This window comes from Myotis myotis, unplaced genomic scaffold, assembly GCF_014108235.1.
Source record: "Myotis myotis isolate mMyoMyo1 unplaced genomic scaffold, mMyoMyo1.p scaffold_m19_p_32, whole genome shotgun sequence".
In the NCBI taxonomy this organism is placed as follows: domain Eukaryota; kingdom Metazoa; phylum Chordata; class Mammalia; order Chiroptera; family Vespertilionidae; genus Myotis; species Myotis myotis.
In genome coordinates, this window is record NW_023416338.1 from 2,044,465 (window position 1) to 2,067,262 (window position 22,798).

At 48.2% G+C, this 22,798-nt stretch overlaps 1 protein-coding gene across 2 annotated transcripts in view; it reads right to left on the reverse strand.

The window, feature by feature from the left end:
* EPS15L1 (epidermal growth factor receptor pathway substrate 15 like 1) overlaps positions 1-22,798 on the reverse strand; it is a 102,187-nt gene that overhangs the window by 10,455 nt on the left and 68,934 nt on the right. For both annotated transcript variants that reach the window (XM_036302467.1, XM_036302468.1), the window contains exons 20-23: positions 15,195-15,255; positions 14,351-14,433; positions 6,664-6,796; positions 4,336-4,383 (exon numbers count right to left, since the gene is read on the reverse strand). In XM_036302467.1, coding sequence (XP_036158360.1) covers positions 4,336-4,383; positions 6,664-6,796; positions 14,351-14,433; positions 15,195-15,255 — 325 coding nt within the window. The remainder of the gene's footprint in view (positions 1-4,335; positions 4,384-6,663; positions 6,797-14,350; positions 14,434-15,194; positions 15,256-22,798) is intronic.

Sequence of the window (22,798 nt, forward strand, 5' to 3'; positions counted from 1 at the left end):
GTGGACATGGGGTCAACCGGAATCAGAAAGGAAACAAAGGGGGGAAAGCAGCCATGCACTTTGGGTCCTCCAAAGATAAATACCTCTTGGAATGAGAAATACAAGTTTCAAGGTTTCCACGAAAGGCTACTATGACATTTATAAGAAACCTGGTGGAGGAAAAATCAGATCTACAGCCAAAATGGGGGGAGGGGGAGCTACATGATTCACAAATGAGTCCCACTTCAGTCATCACGGCAAAAAGAATACAGACTGCAGGTCTCACAGTTCTGCTTTTTGAAAAATCACATTGTTCTTTGATTTGCACCTTCGACACACTCTGCCGGTCTGCTCACACCCTCCAGGGGCTCAGGTGCCTTGGGGACCTGGGGAGACGCTGGCTACACAGCAGCCAGGTGGCGGGCCCTGGGTCTGCACCACAGGGGCCACAGCCTTTGTTCCTCCCTACAGAGGAACGCTGATGCTGCCAGAATGCCACTTCTGCTCTGGCAGAGAGGTGCCATGCCCACATATAAGAAAATCACCAGGGTGCCACGCTGTGGGTCTGGAAGCGGTTAGAAGGCATGTGTGCATTGGAGGGCCACGTGCAGAGCCCATCAAGAACATTCTCCTGCTGTGGGGGCAGCTCAGGAGTCAGGAGAGCCTGCAGCAGAATGGGGGACCCTCATGCTCATTCTTTTTATGACCATCTGCCCCCAATCAATCATATATGTGCTGCTTTTCAGTTGACAATGGTGGGGGGGGAAGGGGGGGCGTTGACTCAGTGCTTTGAATGTGAGAAAAACAAGAAATGAACAACCATGTTCACCCCATCAAAAAAAAGGGCAGCACAGGAAGCATCTTCCTGGCCCCCCTCACCTTGCTGTAGGTGGAACCAAAAACCCAAGGGCTGGTGGCAGGTACACAGGTCCCAGGGTGGTTGGGGAGGGCACCAGGGGCAAGGCAGTGTCTCCTGTCTGTTCATACCCATGCTCAGATACAGGATGGGAGTTCAGGCTCTCTGCACCCAACCACACGACCCTCCAGGACCCCAGCTGGCTGAGCCAGCTGAGCCCTGATTTCTGTGCTTCAAGACCCCAAGCCTGGGCATTTGCACCGCACTGAACAACAGGTGACAACTGTGTCACTTGACTCCCACTCAATCCGCCCTTCTGGGTGCAGGAGGGTGGGTGTGCGCTAAGATAGGCAAATGCTTCTATTTTCGAACTCAGCCGACTTTGCAGAACAGAAATTCACCCAAAGACAACCCATCTCCAGGCATTTTACTTGTAAGAGGCCGAGAGGAAAGCACTTTCCCTCTGCAAGCAGGGTCCTGCCAGCTCTCGAGCACTCCTTCTCGGGGGCACGCCCAGCCTGGCACAGACCCTGCCCGTGTGCAGGAAACGTGGCTCCGAGGGCTGGCCGGCAGTGCCGAAATTTTCCAGGCTTCTCGTGCTGACGGTGAACCGCTTGTCCCATTCTAGAACTTCGTATGTACCCACTGATTATCTCTTTGAAATCATCGTGGGAACGGAATTAAAGTAGTTAAGTTCAAGGCTGAGGTGCTAACCGCATGGCTCAACTGGAGAAGCCATTTTAAAAGTGGATCTTGTGTGATAAACATGAGGTCGGGACCCACATGGGTGAAGGACGACCACCATGGTTTTGCCCCAGCCTGGCCTCTCAGAACACAGGGAGAGCCAAGCACACACCTGCCAACCCAAGGATAGGCGGCAACCAGAAAACTGCGCAAAAGAACGAACCTGAAGCCAGTCAACCTGTGTGGAATCCACACACAGTTTGTAGAAGGGACTCAGGTTCTAGGGGGAAATGATTTTTCCTTTTTTTTTTGAGAATCTTTTGAATCGCACAGGATGCAGGTTAAATGGTATCTCGTTTGTCTGTGGTCATCAGAAGGATTATGGGAAGGGAAAAAGGGGCAAAAAGACCTCATAAGTGTGTGCACTGGCTTTTTGGGGGGGGTGAAAAGGTCATTAGCAGTAATAAAAGGACAATTAAATTGTGGAGAGGTTAAAGGTGACTGGCTGGTTAGTGGTGAAGGCACACTAGCTGGTGTTACCCGGGCTCTGCAGGAACCGCAAAGCAGGGCTGCACTTGCAGGAAGTGGCAAGGGTGGGGCCGGGCACAGCGTCCCACTATCTGTCGCCGTGGGGCGGGAGGCCCAATCACTGACACCCACACAGCCATTTCCTGCACTTGAAAAAAATCTGTTTCTCCCTTTGCAAATCAACAACTTTTACCTAGAAACTCTTCAGCGGTGAGTTCTGACTGATCTCGATCTCTGCCCGTTGCAGAAAATACACACTGTTTACCTGGGGAGGTGTGTGCACGAACTCCAACTGACAGGTTTCGAAGGGTCTGATTTGCATCTGCCTGGAAGAAACCAATTTTCTTGACCCCAAACAGACACCTGCTGGTTACCCAATACTATAATAGACCTTTCTAGAAAAGACCTCCAGGCACAGAGAATTCAGTGCTGAAGCCCTGTTCCCCAGAGGGTGACATGATGGTCCCCAAGGACGCCCTTCCTGGCTGGGGTCAAGAGAGAATTGAGGATCTGGGGTTGAGAGCAGATGGCCAGCCATGGGCTGCTCTAGTCACATGGGTATGACACCAGAACTTTCCCAGGGAACCTCCCAGGTGGAGCTCCCACACCGTGACAGCACAGGCTGACATTTAAATACGTGTATTTATTGCATGTCAATGAAACCCCGATCAGGCTAAAAATAAAGAAATAAAAAAAAATTACCCCAGAATGTGAACACTGCAGCTTCCAGTGCATGCAAAACACCATGCGTGACTAAGGCCCAAATGTGCATTTGGTCCCATTTGAGCGGCAATGCCAAGCTTTGCCAGAGAGGCCCCTGGAGCCTCTTTGCAGTTCAGCTAACCAAGCTCTGGCTTCACTCAATTGCAGATTTCTCATAAAATGCAGCCTGGTGAGAGAAAGGGTCCCTGATAAACCCTGTGAGCACACAGCCCATCCCATCTTTTCCAGGGAAAGGAGCCTGCAGAAGGGGGATCCTGTGTCCTGGTCTCATACCCGGGTGGTTGGGTGATGCATGTCACACACATCATATTATGGACCATTGCCTTGTGCAGGCACTCTACCCACATGGGCACTTGCTAGGCCAGAGTTGGTCCTGTGCTCAGACAGGAAAACTAAGGCTCAGCAAGGCTAAGGTGCTTGCCCGAAGCCCCTCAGGGAGATGAGCAGCAGGGGCAGCAGGGCCAGTACGTGAGCCCAGGCCCTCACTCCAACATCTGTCCAGAAACCAGTCTGACCCAGCAGGCTCCCTGAGTCCTAGCAGCACAGACAGCTCAGCAGCCAAGGGAAACAGCATCGGAGTCACCTGCCCTGGCTTCACACGTGACAACTCCAGGCACAGAGACCTGACGGGTTCTAGAAACCTCGGGGCCCTGGGACAAACAAGCCCCGGGTAGGAAAGTGGCAACCTCAGACCCTTGTCATGTGCAGGGCAGCAAGATTTTGGAAAAGCATGTTCCGTCACCTTGGTTTCTGTGAGTGCAGGAATGACATTGCGTGTTGGGTGTGTAAGAAAACCACTATGACTGGGCAGTCTAGATTGTCCACTATGCTGTGTCCAAGGATCACAGCTCAACCAGCAGGACCCCAGGACCACAGGGACCCGGGAGGAGGGTGCCCACCTTACCTCCTCCCCACTGAGCCACGCTGGGAGCGCGCCTCCACCACATGCCAGGCCCTTGACACACAGCGCTCCCAGGTGAAGGTGGCCACCTCCTCATGCTGGCTATGTGGCCTCTCCAAGCAGGAAAAGGCCAGGTCAAGACAAGAGCAAAAAACACATTCTTTTCAACCTGTTCGATTATATATTTTCTTAAAAACAAAACAAAACCAACCCAACACTCTTGGCTGCCTCCCATCCTAAGCAGCCAAGAGAACAAGAGGTGTGCTGGGTGTTTTCATAATGAATGCTCGGAGCAGGGCTTCCCCCTTCACTCATCAGCTGACCTGTCCTGCTAATAACCAGGTAGCTCCCAGGCTGCTCCCGGTTTATGCGCCCTGCTCCATGCAGTGTGGACAGGAAGAAGGGAGGGCACTGTGCACAGTTGGGCCTTAACTCCCTCGACTAGAGAAGCAGCATGGGGCAGACACCTTCCTCTGCATCCCCAAATGGCCAGATGCTTGCCACCAAATGCAACTCGTGAAAAAGTCAACTGCTGGTCCATGTCGAGTATGAATGCATCACACAGCTTGCAGATTCCATGGCTAGTGTTAGAGGTTAGTATGAAATCACAGCAAAACGCCACTGGAAGAGCTCAAATGACAACCACCACACAATGTGTACCTACCACCCAGTAGCGTATACAGTGGACAGCTTTTCTGTTCAGCCATCGCTTCTAAGTAAGAGAATCAGACGAGACATTTAGGCGTCTACAAGGATACATTGTGGCTGGTCACAGATTAAATATTGCACATGTGTTGACAGTTTTCCAGAGCATTCCTAACCTCATGGTATGGTTCTCATTACAGCTGTTTTTGGAGGTGGGAGGCCTGGGTGGGGGTAGGTCACTGAATTCAGGGTTGGTCCTGCTGCCACCTCAATGTGTCCTCTCTCATTTCCCTTTCCTCTTATGGTAAATAAATGGCATCACAATGCCTGTCCTGACTTGCTTGCGCGTCTTCCTAGGTCTGGAGAAGCAACAGTGCTTCCTAAAGGTCTGTTGATGCGAACCGGGTATCTGGGGCACCTTACAGGCCAAGGTAGAGCACGGATGTGACAGCCCAAAGCCATGAACAAAGGCAGCTTAAGACCCCATGATACAGGCCCAAACCTCCCAAGCTGTGGACAGCTCTCTAAAGAGCCCGAGCTCTGAAACCGGCTCCGAGGAAGTCACTGAAAAGAAAAAGAAGCCAAAATGGGGTGGGTAGGCTCGAAGACAGAAACCTGAAGGAGGGGACAGTGAGGGCAAGTTCAAAGCAGAGCTAGCACTGATACAGGGAAGAGGGGGAGGCTGGGAGAAAGTCTCCAAGAATCCTTGAGAATGAAGCTCTGCTCTTTCCAGCAGCTGAGGGGAGCAGCTCCTCCTCGAGGCCCAACTGCTGCACTGCCCTGTGGGTGTGAGCACATGCATTTACACAAGAGCGTTGCACCTCTGCAGTATGAATGCAGGTGCATACAAGCACTGTGAGAAGGTATGTGCGCGAGGATGGATGCATTTGAATATGTGCACGTGTGAATGCAGTATGTGAACATATGCACACACATGTACAAGTGTGTGTCTGCGCACGTGTGTGTGTGTGTGTGTGTGTGTGTGTGCACTCTAACTCCCATCTTTCTGGTGGGATGAGAAGACTCAATGCTATTCCATCAGGAGACCACCAAGGGTCCCCTAAGAGCCACTGCCTCTAAGGTACACGCAGCCTCTCATAGATGGAAGGGAATTCCTCTGTTGTTTTTGCTTTTCTCTCCGTTTTATGGTAAATACTTTGATGTGTGGCTGATACAAGTGATCTCTTTATGCATCTGTTTCTGCTCACAGCTCACAGAAAGTCTGTTATAAATCCATCCAGCCCATGGCCAGACTTTCTCTCATGTCTCATCTGCAGGAGGGCAAATGGCTCTGCACACGGGGCGCCCATCCTCCTGAGAAAGCCCTGGCCCTGGTGCCAGAAGGGGCGTGGCAGCATTTTTAAATAACTCGTCCTGTTTGTCTCTACTGTGTATCTCATGTAGGAAGACTGGCCTTCCTTGGACCAATGACCATTTCTAACTACAGACTCAGGGGCCTGCAATGATGACACAAAGTGGAGCCCTTGGGGCAGACTGAAGAGCACTAAGTCTAGAGACTATGGGTGAGAGTCTGCCTGGAGACCAGAGAATGAAAGACACGTGCTGGCCAGGGTGCCAAGAACATAGGAGGTGGGATGGGTAAAGGAAATGGGAAATGGCAGTGAGTCCCTCTACTGCTTTCGAGTCTGGTACCTGGCCTGTGGGCCTATCACTATCACATAAACACTCCACGCATGACTTAAAAGGCCCCAGAATTCTCAGAGGGCACCAGGGCCAAGGCTGAGTGAAACTGCAGCGCCAGCCACAGCCAGGCAAGGTGGGGTCTGCAGGAAACCCCTTGCTGGGAGCCATCTACTGAGATGCGGGTGGCATGGGGGAGCATCCTGCCTCCTTTCATGTCAAACTCAGCCAAGGAAGACTCCCACCCCTAACACCCCACCCCTGCCCTTAACCAGTGTGGAGATACTGGATCGAGGGGGCAGACTCAGCTGCTGTCCCCACCCCTGGGCCACCCTGAGCCAACCTGAGAAAAGCTTGGTGGGTTGGGGAGGCCAAAGAGACTGCAAAGCCCTGGCCACATGTCAGCCAGGGGCTGTGTGGCACCTGTCCTTGCACCGAGGAGGGCCCTAAGCCCTGGGCCTTTGGGAGACCATCTGGGCCTGGAAGGGACTCTGGCCCACAGGACAGGGCGGGAGAGTGCTCCAGGCACACACCATAAGTGGACAGAGGCAACTGGGCAGAGGGGAGACCCTCTTGTTCCCCGTGCAGACTTCACAGCAAAGCTCTATTCTGGGCTGGTGAACGAAGGGGCCCTCAGCCCCACACTGTCCTGTGACAGTGAGTGGGTGGGTGGGCGGGCGGCGGTGAGAGAAGAAAGTGTACTGACCGCTGGGCGGTTTAGGCCGTGGAGGAGCAGGTTTCTTCGGAGGCAGAGCGGGAGTGTCCTGTTTACTTTTAAAGGGGTCATCGGAGAATCCTGCCCCTCCAAAGGACGAGGTGAAAGGACCAGAAGGTGGGGGCTGTAAGAGAGGACACGAAAGAGAGGCAAAAATAACTGTTAACATGGAGCAGCGGACGTTCACCAAGTCAGCACTCGAGTACCGAGAGCCTGGTGAGGCCCCACCCTCTGGGCTGTGAAACTCGGTCCCCACTCGGACCTTGGATCTCTCACAAGCCCCCACTTTCCTCCACCCTCAGTAGACAGGGTCCCCTGGTCTGTGAGGGAGAAGCCAGAAAGATCACAGAGTAGGTGAGAGCAACCCATATCTTAATGGGCTTGTGTCACGGGAGGGTTCTCCCTGCCACACACACGTTTCCTGACTCCAGGGTTCCCTGGGCCTCCTGCTCATGCTTAAGATGTGCCCCACTTTCACCCTCTTCATTCAGTGACAGGCAGCTCCAGACAAGGGTCAGAGCCATACCAGACCCTCACTGTGCCCCCAGGGGCCATTGCCCACCTAGTGACTCAGGTCAGAGCCCACCCTCAAATACCTGGCCCATCACCACCTGTTGGCAGGGCCAAGACTGCCGCAGGGGGAGGGGAGGCTCTTAGCACCTCTGGCCCAGACCCTCCATCAGCAGCAAACCACCCCATCGTCTCAAACCCAAACAGGAGCCCATTTCCTCACAAAAGACATATACATAGAAGATGGGTGGGTGGGTGGGTGAGTGGGAAGATGGTAGGTAGAGATGACAGGTGGGTAGGAAGTCGGTGGAGATAGGTGGGTGTAAATCAAGATGACAGGTAGGTAAGTAGATAGTAGGTAGAACTGACAGATATGTGGGTTGGTAGGTAGAGATGACAAGCAGGTTGGTAGGAGATAGTAGTTAGGGATGACAGGTAGTGGGTAGGTAGGTAGGTGGTAGGGAGAGATGACAGATAGGTAGTTGAGTAGAGACAGCAGGTAGATGGGTAGGCAGGTGGCACTGCATAGGTAACCTCCAAGCACTCTTCATCACACCCCCACAGCCTAATTCTTTGGCGTCATCCCTGCTGACTACCCTCCATCCCCTTCTAAGACTCCCTGGTACCTGTAGCCCCTTGGGCCCCCATTTCCGGTCCCCTGTGCATAGAGGGTCTCCAGCTACGGAGCCCTGTCTACCAGAGCCCCTCTACTTCCTCGGAGACTGACTAGACCTCACTGTCGCCCCCAGAGCTCTCTCCGACACCCCTTCCTGCCAGCGGTTCCTGCAGGTTCCCATAGGACTCGCATGACCACACCAGGCTAACAGGTTCCCAGCCCCATCCCACCTAACTGGGTGGCCTGGGGGCAGGCTCGAGTTCTCTCTCCTCCAGGTCTGCTGAGAGCAAGTGCAGGTGATGGGGCAGATGCCTGCTGGCCAAGCCTATAGCAGCAGTGACTATCTACGTGCACCCTGACCTAGAGCACCAGCACAGCATCGGGCACAACACACGTCCACTGACAACTGGATGAGCCGCAGACAGGCCAGCTCATCTCACACGACGGGCATCCCAAAGGGAGAAAATCACTTTCTACGGGTGTGGAGGACCACTTTTACTGAAACAGAAAATAACTAGAAAAAAAGAACAAGAAGATACATAGCTACCTTTTCGCTTTCCACAGTTTCAGATACCCCTGGTCAACTGCAGTCTGAAAATATTAAATGAAAATTTCCAGAAATAAACAATTCTTAAGTTTTAAATTGTGCACGTTTCTGAGTAGCATGAATCATCCCTTTGTCTAGTATCTCCATGCTATAAACACTTCCTGCCCATTTAGTCACGTAGTAGCCGTCTCAGTGATCAGATCAATTGTCACTGTATTGTAGTGTTTATGCTCAAGTCAATTTTATTTTACTTAATAATGTCCCCAAAGCACAACAGTAGTGATGCTGGCAATTCAGGTATGACAAAAAGAAGCCATAAAGTGCTTCCTTTAAGTGAAGCGGGGGGGGAGCGGGGGGGGAAACACACAACAAGGGGCACTTTTAATTCTTCCCCCAGTGGAACAGGCCTAGGGACAGAAAACAAAGCAGGAACACATTGGTGGGACTTTCTCAGATAAGCTGGAACCAACCACCACTGGAGAAGTAGGGAGAAGGGCCTGCCCTTCTCTGTGCTGTGCACTGCTCCTCCCCTCCAGGCTCCAAACACAGGGACAGGAACTCAGCTTCCTCTGTCTCCGGTATCTAGTCATAAACATTAGTCTCAGGTTGGGGACAGATGGCTAGCCCACAGGGAAGAGGGGCCCAGAAGGCTTCTCCACACTCAACTGACTCCATCGGACATGCTGGTTCCTACCCCAGCACTCTGATGCGGCCTGCGTAGGAGATGCTGACTCTGCCATCACTTCCAATTAAGTAATTAATTAATTAGTTTATTTATTTATGGATTTCAGAGAGGGAGAGATAGAAACATCGATGAGAGAAAACCATTGATCAGCTGCCTCCTGCACGCCCCCTACTGGGGATGGAGCTGGCAATACAGGCATGTGCCATTGACCGGAATCGAACCCAGGACCCTTCAGTCCACAGGCCAATGCTCTATCCACTGACCCAAATCAGCCAGGGCCCATCACTTCCATTTTATACACAGGGAAACGGAGGCACAGAGAGAAGACAGAGCCTGCCAGTCAGACAGCACCTCAGAGGAGTCAGAGTGGAACCCAGGACATTTGCCTCCTGGGCCAGGGCTTCTGAGCCCTTCCCTAGGCTCTAGCATCCTGTCCCCTCATAACAGGTCTCAGGCCGCATTCTGGGCAGAGCACCACTGTCCTCAGGCCTCTGAAGGAGATACACGTGGATCAGACAAGAACAGAGCAGGCCAAGGGGTCAGTGGGTAGGAGAAGTCCCCAAGGAAGATGGGGATCTGCAATGCCGCCCTCCCCAGCCCACCCCCAGACTCACTTCTCTGCCAAGACCACCCTAGCTCCAAGTGAGTGGGGCTGCCAGGGCTGTGGCAGGGCAGAGAGGTGCCTTCTCCACAGCTGCTGCTCCCCTCTCCCAGGCTCTATGGTCACTATTCTTTTAGATCAGCGGTTCTCAACCTGTGGGTCGTGACCCCTTCGAGGGTCAAATGACCCTTTCACAGGGGTCGCCTAAGACCATCGGAAAACACATATATAATTACATATTGTTTTTGTGATTAATCACTATGCTTTAATTATGTTCCATTTGTAACAATGAAAATACATCCTGCCTATCAGATATTTACATTACAATTCATAACAGTAGCAAAATTATAGTTATGAAGTAGCAACGAAAATAATTTTATGGTTGGGGGTCACCACGACATGAGGAACTGTATTAAAGGGTCGCGGCATTAAGAAGGTTGAGAACCACTGTTTTAGATACAAGTTACGGAGTCTCTTAGCAAAATCTGTGGCTCAAGTTTCCAGAACAGGCTGCAGAGCATGGTGGTCAGGGATGGGGTCTGGAAGCCCAGCCTTGCCACCTATTAACAGCCTCAGTGCCTCAGTCACTGCCTCTGTGAAGCTGACAATAATGACAGGCCCCAGCTCATAGGCTAAGGCCAAAACACAGGGTCACGTGTAAATTGTTCCAAATGGCTCTGGGCAAAGTTAGCACAAAGACAGTGTGGTTATTACCATGACAAAGATGTGGATGTGATTGGAATTCTTTTAGATGTCACAAGAATCTGTAAACACCTCTCAGCTCCCCACACTTTTGTCTGCTGCTGCCTGTCATTTGCAGAGTCTTTCCGGGGGCAGCAGCATGAGAACTGTGGTAGTTCTCTGACCTGAAGCTTAGCTTTAAAATGGGTGATTTAGTCCGGCAGGTGTGGCTCAGTGCTTGAGTGTCATCCAGGAACCAAGAAGTCACAGTTCAACTCCTGATCAGGGCACATTCCCAGGGTTGCGGGCTCCATCCCAGAAGACATTTCTCTCTCATCGATGTTTCTCTCTCTATTCCTTTCCCCTCTCTTTAAAAATCAATTTAAAAAATAAAATTAAATAAAATGGATGATTTAGGGCAGGGGTCCTCAAACTTTTTAAACAGGGGGCCAGTTCACTCTCCCTCAGACCGTTGGAGGGCCGGACTATAGTTTAAAAAAAAACTATGAACAAATTCCTATGCACACTGCACATATCTTATTTTGAAGGAAAAAAACAAAACGGGAACAAATACAATATTTGTATTTGCATGTGGCCCTCGGGCCGTAGTTTGAGGACCCCTGATTTAGGGTCTGTTGTCTGGAAAGAATGGGGTGGGGCAAAGGAGACAGAGAGGTAGGGAACATTGGTGCTTCTGCCTCTGTTGTTTGTAGAACACACCCCAGGCCTGGGACTCACACGATGTCACCACAACCTGAGACAAGCAAGCAGGAATCAAGGCCATTTTCCTAGTAGAGCAGCAGCACGGGGCCCTGAGGCCCCCACAGGGACCCCAGTCCTGATCCTGAGTGCTGGCAATGTATTAGCTCTGGGGATGGGGCGCAAAGAGATACCAGAGCCCTCTGAACAGCTCCCCCCAGTCTCTGGGTGCAGAGGCCCCTTGCCCAGCCAGCCCATGTGCTACAATAATTCTCCGGGCAGGCCGGGTACTCTCTGCTCCCCCTTTTGTTTAAACACAATGAGCGAAGCAGCTTGCTCCCATGTAAAAGGGTTTCAACCGTAAATGCCTGGTGCACCCACATCAGCGAATTATATCACTTCTAACACTCAAAAGCCTGTGTCATTTCCAAATCCCAATTTTCACAACTTCAAGTTTCCCAAGAAGCCTCCTTTGGAAGCCGACTTGTTTCTCCTCAGGCTGTGACTTCAGGGAAAGTCGCTATTTTTGGAAGGGTTTCAGTAAAGTCAGTAGGGGCTCTATGGGCTGGCCCAGAGTGAAGTGTGCTAAAAGGGAGAAAGAGAGAGAGAGAGAGACGCGCTACTATGAAAAAAAGCAGCTCTTAAAAGAAATGTGTTTTGGGTTCAAAAAAACATCCCTAAATAGAAATGCCTAGCTAAAAAAAAAAAAAAAAAACACTCACGGGCTAACAACCAGCCAAGTATTTCATAGATGGCCTTTTTCAGAGGAGAGGTGTGAACTAATTAAGCTGGGGTCTTGTTTCTACTCTGATGCTCCCTGAAATCTATTTGGGGGAGTGTGTTTTGAAAGCCGGGTAACATAGGCTTGATATAGTCTAGAAAAATCTCTCTGGGTCTGGGGACACCTCAGCTAGGAAGAAGCCTCAAGAAGCTCCCAAAGGAATTGACTGGAGTCACATCACTGACTGTTACTTTCCTTCAGCCAAGCAGAGGGTAGATAACCCTTCTCAGATGGGGAAAAGCAGGCGATGTATTTAAAAAAAAACAAACCCACACACCTTCTCGCCACTTTACTTTCGTTTCCCTCAGCCTTTTATTTATACACATGATGTTCTTGAAAAACAGAAAGGGAACCAAAAGGGAAACACAGACCTACAAGCTTAGGGCTTGGTATTTAGCGGGACCAGTGGCACGAGATCAGGAGCGGATGAGATCGTGGAAGCAAAACAATGGGGTACTGGAGACAGTTTTCCATGGCCCCATCCAGCTCCATCCCACACAGGGCTGCCAACAGGAAGGGGCGCTGGCTATGGAGCAATTAAGTGCACGTGTGTATGCAGCCTGATGAGGACACAAGAACAAGGAGAAAAAAACTAGAATTTCAAGAGGGACAGTGCAACTTTAGGTTAGAACAGGAAGCCTGAAGGACCCAGGCTCAGAACTGCCTGGCTCTGGGGTCTCTGCAGAGTCTGCCTGGAGGAAGGAGGGGTGGCCATTCCTGCCACTGGGGACCCCAGGCTGGCCATTCTGCATCAGCCCTCAGAGCCCACAGCCTCTACTGAGATACTTCTTGAAATGAGGGCCTCCGTTGTGCCGTCCTTGTCCTTGTCCTAGTTGGACCACTGCTAGTTGTCACTCCCTCTGCCTCTGGGGCCACCCTCCTGCTGGGAGATGACCCACAGTGACAGCTAAAGAATCCAATCAAACCCTTTCTTGGAGATGCTGCCACCATGTGGCAGAAGTTTTCTGATTTCAAGAGATGGTTTCCTGTCTGCTAAGCAGGGATGGAAGCTGAGGGCACAGCTCCACTCAAGAAGCGCAGGCACGTGTCACAGCCACTAAGCAACAGGTAAATGTGAGGGATAATCTCACACCCAGGTGCCTTCTGACCAATCCCAGACAGCACCCCAATAGTCCGGGTCACAGTGCTTCCATATGAGGGATGGAGGTCCGTTCCCTCCAGGCACTGGAAGAAGAGAGGCCGAAACAGCAGCATCTCTGTGTTCTCTCCTGCGGCAGTCGACGGGCACATAGACACTCTGCCTCTCCAAGCTGGATTTTTGAGCTGGATTTTGAGCTGCTGCCTCAATAGTTATGTTAGCGCATTTCTTTGAAAACCTAAACAGCATCTCAAACGCTTCTCGGAAGCTGCGTACCACAATCACATGCTGCTAACCACAAGCGCTCATTGCGCAGACAATTGTGTGCTCCTAGGGCTGAATGAACATGGAGCAAGCAAGCAGGATGCTGCGAGGAGCTGGCGCAGTGAAGGTACTGGCGGGGACAAGCAGAGTACTCCTCGATGTGGTGCATGGCTCCCACATCCTCCAGGGGCTCCCTCCCCAGTCCCGTCTGCACCATCTGGCTGTGAGCCTTCCCCAACTAGGACATAAGATAAGAGAATGGGGATGTATTATGTGTGTGTTCCTCCCTTCCCAGGGATCAATGATAGCTGGCCAGGAGCAAGAAGAATGAATGAAGAAAGCAGACTTCTACTGCTCCACGGCCATAGGCTGTATTGCATGAGGTTCTTTATCTATGAGAGAACCCCCCTCACCTGCCTGGGGGGCTGCCAAGAAGGAGTAGAACACACAGGCCAAGACAGCACACCTAACACTTTCCTTAATTCTTCAAAGAAATGCATGCTCATAGTTAAAACCAAGGCACCCTAAAGGTTATAAAAAGAACAGAAGAGAGGCCGACTGCCTTTCCCACTTGGCAAGGTCAACGTTTTCTACTTCTTAGTTTCTTCTGAAATTTACCCCAGTAATCATGGGGTTCTACTACAAGTTCTGGATCTGTCCATTCTGGACATGATCTACTGACTTCTTGCTACATTAAAGATTCAGCTCCTCCCCAAATCCCTCTCGAGACAGCACTCTGACACCATCTGGGGCTACCTCCATAGTCAATTAATGTACCTACAGCCACAAAGAAATGATGTCCAGCCTGACGATGGCATGAATGTTGTCTGTCTTGCACTTTTCACCTGTGGATTTATTCACTGAACTCTTCCTTTCCAAACCCCCTGGGATTCTGTCCACAGGCAGTCCCAGACACTTATCCCACCTCCTCCAGACACCTCCCACCTGCCAGCCTGTGGGTTAGGGTTCCAGCCTCAGAAGGGATTGGGAAGCATAGAGGAAGGAAAACGGTTCTAATCACAGTCACAGGTACTTTCTAGACCTTGTCCACTGACTCATGGCCTCATGGGAGGGTGCATTTCAGAGTGAGACAGGCACAAGGGAAATACATATGCGGCGTTAACTGCTCCTGGCAGCCATGACAAGGCCACCACGACCTGGCAGAGGCACAGGTGCTCCACGGGAGGGGCTTTACCTTGGACATCTGACTGAAGTCCGCAAAGCCCTCAGCACTATTGAAGGACCCACTTCCGAAGGGGTCTAAAGTTCCAAAGTGACCTGCAAGCAGCACCAACAGAGGCAGAGTTACAGGGCATCCCAGGACACGCCCCTGGGGTCAAGGGAAAGTGTTGCCTCTCGGTACCCAACAGCCCTGGAAGCAGGAGATCACATTTGTTTGCTGGGGTCATTCTGGACGGGGCTCTCCCACTGGTTCGGGAAAGGAGGGAAGAGGGAGAAGAGGAGCCATTCCACAGTCACCCACCACCCACACGATTGACAGGAGGCAGTCACCTGTGGGTGGAGATTTTTGCTGAGCTTTCTCTTTGGTGGGGCGATCTGCTTGGAGTAAACCCCCATGCCCACCTATGATATCAAACTCCGCAACCAACAAGCCAGCAAGGCCGCAGGACCAGGCAGGGCCTAGTCCCTAAAGCAAAGGGGAGTCTGCAAAAGCTCCTTCCCCTTTATGCAAAAACCAGAACCCTTGATCAAACTTTGGATTCTTTTAGGAAAAATTCCAAGGTACAAATCAAAGATTTATACAGAGGAATGAGTAAGAGTAACCAGTAAAGTTGGTGTGATTACAGAGTTAATTCCTACTGCTGAGCTTCCTTCCAGGAAGGATGCCAGCACTTACTAGGGAAGATGAACAGCCAGGGGGAGCTCTGGCTGAACTGCCTCTGGCGAGGGTTTGAGTACCGCTGATTAATGACATAAACACTGAGGACACACCAGTTTTGGAAATGAAATCATTAACAGGGTAAGTTCCTTCCACTGCCTAAGGAAGAGTCAAAAGGAAAATAAGCCATCAGTCTCACCTGATCCTCTTGAGGAGACACTGGAAGATGAAAAAGGATCACTGGATTCAAAGGGGTCGAGCTGAGTGAAAGGAAAGAGGAAAGAGTGAAAAGCAGTTTGTTTATTGCCCCATCTATTCATTCAACCCACAAAATTTTCTTGACATCTACATGCACCATATCTGGTGCTGGGCCTTGGAGAGGGTAAAACCATTAAAATTAAACCCCAGCAGAGTAAAACCCCAACAGACTGACCCTTCCTGCAGGTAACACCTATAAAGTCTTAACAAAATTAAATTAAAAATAATAATAATAACAACCACCTGAAGGCTTAGGAAGTGAACCAAAGAAGGCAGGCTTTGGAGGAAAATTGAAATGTAGCAGAAAAAATAGTACAGTTGACCCCTGTACAATGTAAGTGTTAAGGACTCTGATCCCCCACATGGTTGAAAATCAGTGTATAAGTACAGTCCACTCTCCACATATGCCAATTCCCAACCACAGATCAAAATTATAGTTGACCCGGGAACAACTTACAAATTGAATAAGTGAACCCGCGTAGTTCAAACCCATGTATGGTACAAGGTTGAGTTTTCCATTTTGACAGCTATATTTGAGAATATAGGGAGGCTAAGACTTCAATAAAAAATGCCATCTTTCGCCCTGGTAGGCATGGCTTAGTGGTTATGGCATTGGCCTGTGCACTGAAGGGTCACAAGTTCGATTCCTGGTCAAGGATGTGTACTTGGGTTGCAGATTCAATCCCACCCCGGTCAGGAATCCAGGGGCATGTGCAAGAGGCAACTAATCTCAATCTCTCTCTCTCTCTCTCTTCTCTCTCTCTCTCTCTCTCTCTCTCTCTCTCTCTCTCTCTAAAAATCAATGGAAAAAATATCCTCACTCCTTGGGTACGGATTTTTTTTTTTAAATGCCATCTTTCTGGCCTGAAGACCAGAGGATGGAAGCCTGGGACAGTCATATCCATGGGAAAGGACAGGGATCCAGAAAAGAGAGGAAGAGAATGGAAGCCCAAATTCCATGTTCAGCTCTTCCCAAGTCTCAGGCTTACCCCTGTAGACTGAGAGCAACTTACAGGGAGTTTGAAGTGTGAATCTCACCAACTTAACAGCCTGGTGAAACAAAACCACTCAAGCTCTTTGGAGAAATGTAACAGAATCCAGTGTCCATAATAGAGCACCCACGATGCACGGGATACATTTCTAAATGATTCAACATACAAGAACCAGAAAAAATGTAGCTAATTCTCAAGGGAAAAGACAATCAATGGATTCAATCCCAACATGACCCAGATGTTGGAATTCTCAGAGGATGACAACTTTAAAGCAGTGATAACTGCTCAATGAAATAAAGAAAAATACGCTTGAATAAAAAGATAGGGAGATCTTAACAGACAAATAGAAACTATACAAAAGAAACAAATGGAATTCTAAACTGCAAAGTATAATTTCTGAAATAACTTCACTATGTTAGCTGAACAACAAAGGATAGAGAAAAAAGTGAGCAAAGTTGAAGACAGAAGAGTGGAAATTCCCAATCTGAAGAGAAAAAAAAAAAGAATGAAAAGAAAACAGGGCTTTAGGAATTTGTGGGAACATTAGCAAAAGGTCTAATACATGTATAACCATAAACTCACAAAGAGAAGAAAAAGAGACAATAGGGTAGAAAAAGAAAATATTTGAAGAAATAATGGCTGAAAACTTGCTAAACTTGGTGAAAGACATAATTTATAGATTTAAGAACCTCAGCAAACCTCAAACAGCATACATACAAAAAGAACATACATCCAGACACTTCACAAACTAATGAGAAGTGAAGGTAAAGAGAGGCTCTTTAAAGCAGCCAGAGAAAACATGTTACATATGGGGGAACAACTATCAGAGAGACGGGTGGCTTCTCATCAAGGACAATGAAGGTCACAAGGCAGTGGAACAACATCTTGAAGTGCTAAAAGGAAAAAAATACTACTAGATCAAGCACAAAAACCCTTCCAGAATGACCACAAAGTAGATCAGTATTACAAGTGCCAAGGAAAGTTCTTCAGGTTGAAGGAAAATGATAACAGGGAAAATAAGAACTTGAGAGAGGAATGAAGAGTGTTAGAAATGGTAAATCAATGAGTAGAAATCATTAACACTACATTGCCCAAGGAAGTCATTTTGACTGCTTTTTAATTTCAATTAGAAAAACAATTATGTATATAAGGACACAATGTCTTAGAATTTTGTGACTTTTTGTACAACATATAAATGCGTTTATTAATAATTGTAGTTACCTCCCCCTCTTTCATTTCCGGTATATATATATGTGTTATACCTATATTGCCCAAAAGCAGTCATTTTGACTGCTTGGGAAATTTTAACTCTTAATATTGAATTGAGTAAATTTCTTATATGACCAGTTCGGCTCTGTATTGAAATAACAGTTTTCATTTTTTTTCGATTACCGTCACATGATAACATACAAGTACATGATAAATTGTCGATACTTGATAAGTTGCAGTTGCTCAATAAGCTAAACTAGTACTTGTTATTCGAATCTTTATGCAGTGATACTTGTTCTAATAAGTTGTTTATTTTATTTCTTTTGCGCCCTAAATTCATGAAAGAAATGTCGAATAGAAGTGAGTTATTGGAAAAGCTAAGGAACAGAAGTGAAGAGTGCTCCGAAATTATTCTTTGACAATGCAGTCATTTTGACTGCTTTTGGGCAATATAGGTATATACTAAATTTCAGTCTTTCTAGTGTTAAGACCACTTTTTTCCTCTTTAAAGTTTCTTTAAAACACATACAATGAAATAAAGCAAAAATTATAACACCGTTTTACTGGCTTTGTAATACACTTAGATGTTTTACATTCACAGGACAGCTATAACATGAGATGCCTACTAGTTGAGGGGAAATGGATAAATGGACCTAAATGGCTGCAAGTTTTCTCCATTTTAAATTAAATGATATAATATTAACTCCAAGTAGCCTATGAAAAGTTAAGTGTATATGGTTAATTCCTAAAGCAACCTCTAAAAAGTAAAAAAAAAGAGGCATAGTTAAAAGGCCAATAGATATAAGAAAATTCTAGAAAACTCTCAATCCAAAAGAGGACAGGAAAGGGGGAACTGAGGTACAAAACAAAGAGGATTAAAAGAAAGCAAACAATAAAATACTAGATTTAAATCCAACCATATCAATAATTACAATAAATGTTAAGGGATAAGGGACTAGATTACACACTCCATTTAGAAGGCAGAGTTTTCCAGACTGGATTGAAAAGCAAGTCCAAACTACATAGCCAACTCAAAAGATATCCTTCAGCCTGGCTGGGGTGGCTCAGTAGTTGAGTGGCGACCTATGAACCAGGAGGTCATGGTTCGATTCTCAGTTAGAGCACATGCCCAGGTTGTGGGCCTGATCCCCAGTGTGGGGCATGCAGGAGACAGCCGATAGAAGCTCTCATCGATGTTTCTATCTCTCTATCCCTCTCCCTTCCCCTCTCTTTAAAAATCAATAAAAACATATTTTAAAAAAGGGCCAACCCTGCCAACATCTTCATATATAAACATCAAATAGGTTGAAAATAAGTAAATAAAAAAAATATGACACAAACAGTAAGCAAAAGGAGGATAAAATGGCTGCTTTAAATGTGTGATAAAAAATAGTTTCGAGAGAACCAAGATGGCGGCACAGGTTAACGCCGGAGTTTGCTGCCTCAAACAACCACTTCAAAAATACAACTAAAAGACAGAACGGACATCACCCAGAACCACAAGAAGGCTGGTTGAGTGGAAGTTCTACAACTAGGAGGAAAGAGAACAGCATACCCAGACTCAGAGGAGGCGCAGTGCTGAAGTCAAATACTAAGGTGCGGAGGTGCGCGAGGAGCGGGCTGGCGGCTGAGGGCGCGGTTGTCTTTTCCAATTGGGAGGGAGTCTCAGATTCTGAGCTCCAGATCCGGGCGAGTCTCTAGGGACCCAGACTCAAACGGGAGAAGCGGGACTGTCTGGCTTCAGCTGGAACTCGAAGGCAGCTTTCTCTCCGAGGTTTGCAGCGGTTGCTGGGACTCTGAGAGGCAGAGCCCCTGGGGACAGGACTGAGAGCAGCCATAACTGCTCACTCAGCCCGCCCTGTTGATCCCTGGGACACGCCCCGCCCAAGCCCTGCACAGAGCCATTTGCCGGATAGCCTCAGGCAAAGGCTAGATTAGCACCTCCCTAGAGGACAGAATCTTAAAAGCAGCAAGAGAAAGAAACTCAGTTACCTACAAGGGAATACCCATACGACTGTCAGCTGATTTCTCAACAGAAACTTTGCAGGCCAGAAGGGAGTGGCAGGAAATATTCAAAGTGATGAATGCTAAGAACCTACAACCAAGATTACTTTATCCAGCAAAGCTATCATTCAGAATTGAAGGTCAGATAAAGAGCTTCACAGATAAGGAAAAGCTAAAGGAGTTCATCACCACCAAACCAGTATTATATGAAATGCTAAAAGGTATCCTTTAAGAAGAGGAAGAAGAAGAGAAAGGTAAAGATACAAATTATGAACAACAAATATGCATCTATCAACAAGTGAATAAATAATCTGATGAACAGAATAAACTGGTGATTATAATAGAATCAGGGGCATAGAAAGGGAATGGACTGACTATTCTTGCGGGGGGGAAGGGGTGTGGGAGATGCAGGAAGAGACTGGACAAAACTCGTGTACCTATGGATGAGGACAGTGGGTGGGGAGTGAGAGCGGAGGGTGGGGCGGGAACTAGGAGGAGGGGAGTTATGGGGGGGAAAAAGAGGAAAAAATGTAATAATCTGAACAATAAAGATTTAATTAAAAAAAATAGTTTCAAGACAAAGATATAACCTGAGGAAAATAAGAAACACTTTATAATGACTAAAAAAAAAAAAAAAAAAAGGTCACTGCATCAGACAATAATTATACATGTACTAGAGGCCTGATGCATGAAATTAATATAAGAATAGGCCCTCGCAGCCCCATCCAGATGGTTGTTCAGCTGTTCAGCCGTTCGGTCGATTTGCATATTACACTTTTATTATTGTAGACTAGAGGCCCGGTGCATGAAAATTCATGCACTGGAGGGGGGCGTCCCTCAGCCCGGCCTGCTCACAGTCCAGGAGCCCTCAGGGGCGGGAGGTGACCTGGCCATTAGGGGAAGGCAACGCTCCCATCAGACCTCTGCTACTGCCACTGCTGGCAGCACAAGCCTCGGCCGGCCCTGGTTACCTGAGCCTTGATTGGCCCTGGGCAGCTGGGCAGCCACCATTTGAGGCTTGCCTGCACTTTGGGCCGGCCCTGGGTGGCTGGGGGGTTGAGGGTGGGTCCGCCCGCACCATGCGCCTGCCATCCTCCCCTCCCCCTGGGCTGGGCTGAAAGGACTGTGGGACTCTGGCGGCAGGAGCCAGGAGCGGCCAGACCCGCCTGAGGGTCTGCCACCCCTCTGGGGCTGAAAGGACTGGGGGACTCTGGCGGGGCTGAGGGGACTGGGCACCACCATCTTGTGTCTATGGGTTCTGCCATCCTTTGTGACGGTGTGACGGTCAATTTGCATATTCCATCTTTATTAGATAGGACAGGCACTTGATAAAGCTTCAAAATATATGACGCAAACTTGACAGAATTAAGGGGGATATAAACAATTCCACAATAACTGGAGCTTTAACACCCTACTCTCAGCAGTTGGAAGAATCAGAAAACAAACACAGTGAAGACATAGATGACCTGAACACAACCAACTCTGACCTAACTGGCATTTACAGACCATGACACCTAATAACTGCAGACATTCTTCCTAAATGTATGTGATATGTTCACCAACACAGACCATACAACAAGTTGCAATAAATTTCAGAATCTCAATAGAAACATATGAATATATTCTCTAATAACAATAGATATTAATTAGAAATCAATATTATACAATACCTAAAGGAAAAAAACAAGTATCTGGAAACAAAGCAATGCATTTTAAATAACACATGGTTCAGAGAAATCACAAGGGAAACTAGAAAATATCTCAAACTGAATAACAATGAACACATATCCAAATGTGTGGGTGGTGTTGGTGGTATAGTGGCGAGCATAGCTGCCGTCCAAAATGTGTGGAAAGCAAGCTAAAGCAGTGTTTAGATGAAATGTGTAGCTTTAAACACATTAGAAAAGAAGGTCTAAAATCAATGGCCTAAGGTTAGATATTAAGATGTTTAGAAATAGAAAAGCAATGTACTAACCCAAAATAAATAAGAGGAAGGAAATAATAAAGAGCAAAAATCAGTGAAACAGAAAACAAACAGAAGAGAAAATTAACAAAGCCACTTGTGGAGAAGATACAAACTGATGAAGAATAAGAGGACATGCCCTAGCCAGTTTGGCTCAACGGACAGAATGTCAGCCTGCAGACTGAGGAGTCGCGGGTTCGATTCCCGTCAAGGGCACATGCCTGAGTTGCAGGCTCAATCCCCCGTAGGGGGTGTGCAGGAGGCAGCGATCAATGATTCTCATCACTGATGTTTCTATCTCTCTCTCTCTCTTCCTTCCTCTCTGAAATCAATAAAAATATATTTAAAAAAAAAAGAGGACAGCCCAGCCAGTGTGGTTCAGTGGTTGAGTGTCAACCCATGAACCCAAGAGGTCACTGGTTCAATTCCTGGTCAGGGTACATGCCTGGGTTGCAGGATTGATCCCCAGTAAATGCTGTGCAGGAGGCAGCCAATGGATGATGTTTCTTTCTCATCGATATTTCTCTCTCTCTATTCCTCTCCCTTCCTCTTTCTCTCAAATCAATAAAAACATTATTTTTTTAATTAAGAGGACAGATCGTCAAAACCAAAAAAAAAAAAAAAAAGAATATTCCATGACAGGTCCGATAGACAGAAATGTTACAATGAACCCCTGCCCTCAAGGAACTCTGGGTTTGATGATGCACACACAGGTCCATGGGAAGAAGAAAACCAAGGAATGTGTAAGTGGGGACAGAGATGCAACCTAGAATACTAAGTGAGGCTACAAACCCTCACATAGTCACAAAAATTATTCATTCACAAAACACTTTTGGGCCTAATGTTGTACAAAACACATGGTTTGCTAGATATTTGGGGGCAGGGGTCATGTTTGCCTCACACACTAAGTGCAGCCAGGCTGGTCTGGGCTTCCTCCTGCCGTGACTGGGACCCACGGAGGCAGTCTGACTCCAATGGCACTATCAGTGCTTTGCTCTAGGAAGACAGCAGGGGTGGTCATGTGGAGGCCAGGGTGGTGTATGGAAGTGTGTGGTGTGGTTTTTTTGTTTTGTCTTTGTTGGGAGACAGAGCAGCAGTTGGGGCAGAGACAGAGCAGAGAACCCAGAAGATGGGCCTTAGCTGAAGTAAAGGGACACAGAAAGGGACAGAGGAATGACAGCTGTTCAGGACACAGCTGCCTCCTGACTTGGGCTCCCTGGACCACTGGGATGTGATGCCCTGCTTCACAGGACAATCCTCACAAGGACCCACAGGCACAGACACTCCCCGATCCAGGAATGAGCCCTGGCCCATGACCGGCTGCCAGAGAACCACCTGGCCTCACACTGCCCACAATCATCAGGCTTAGTGAGCACA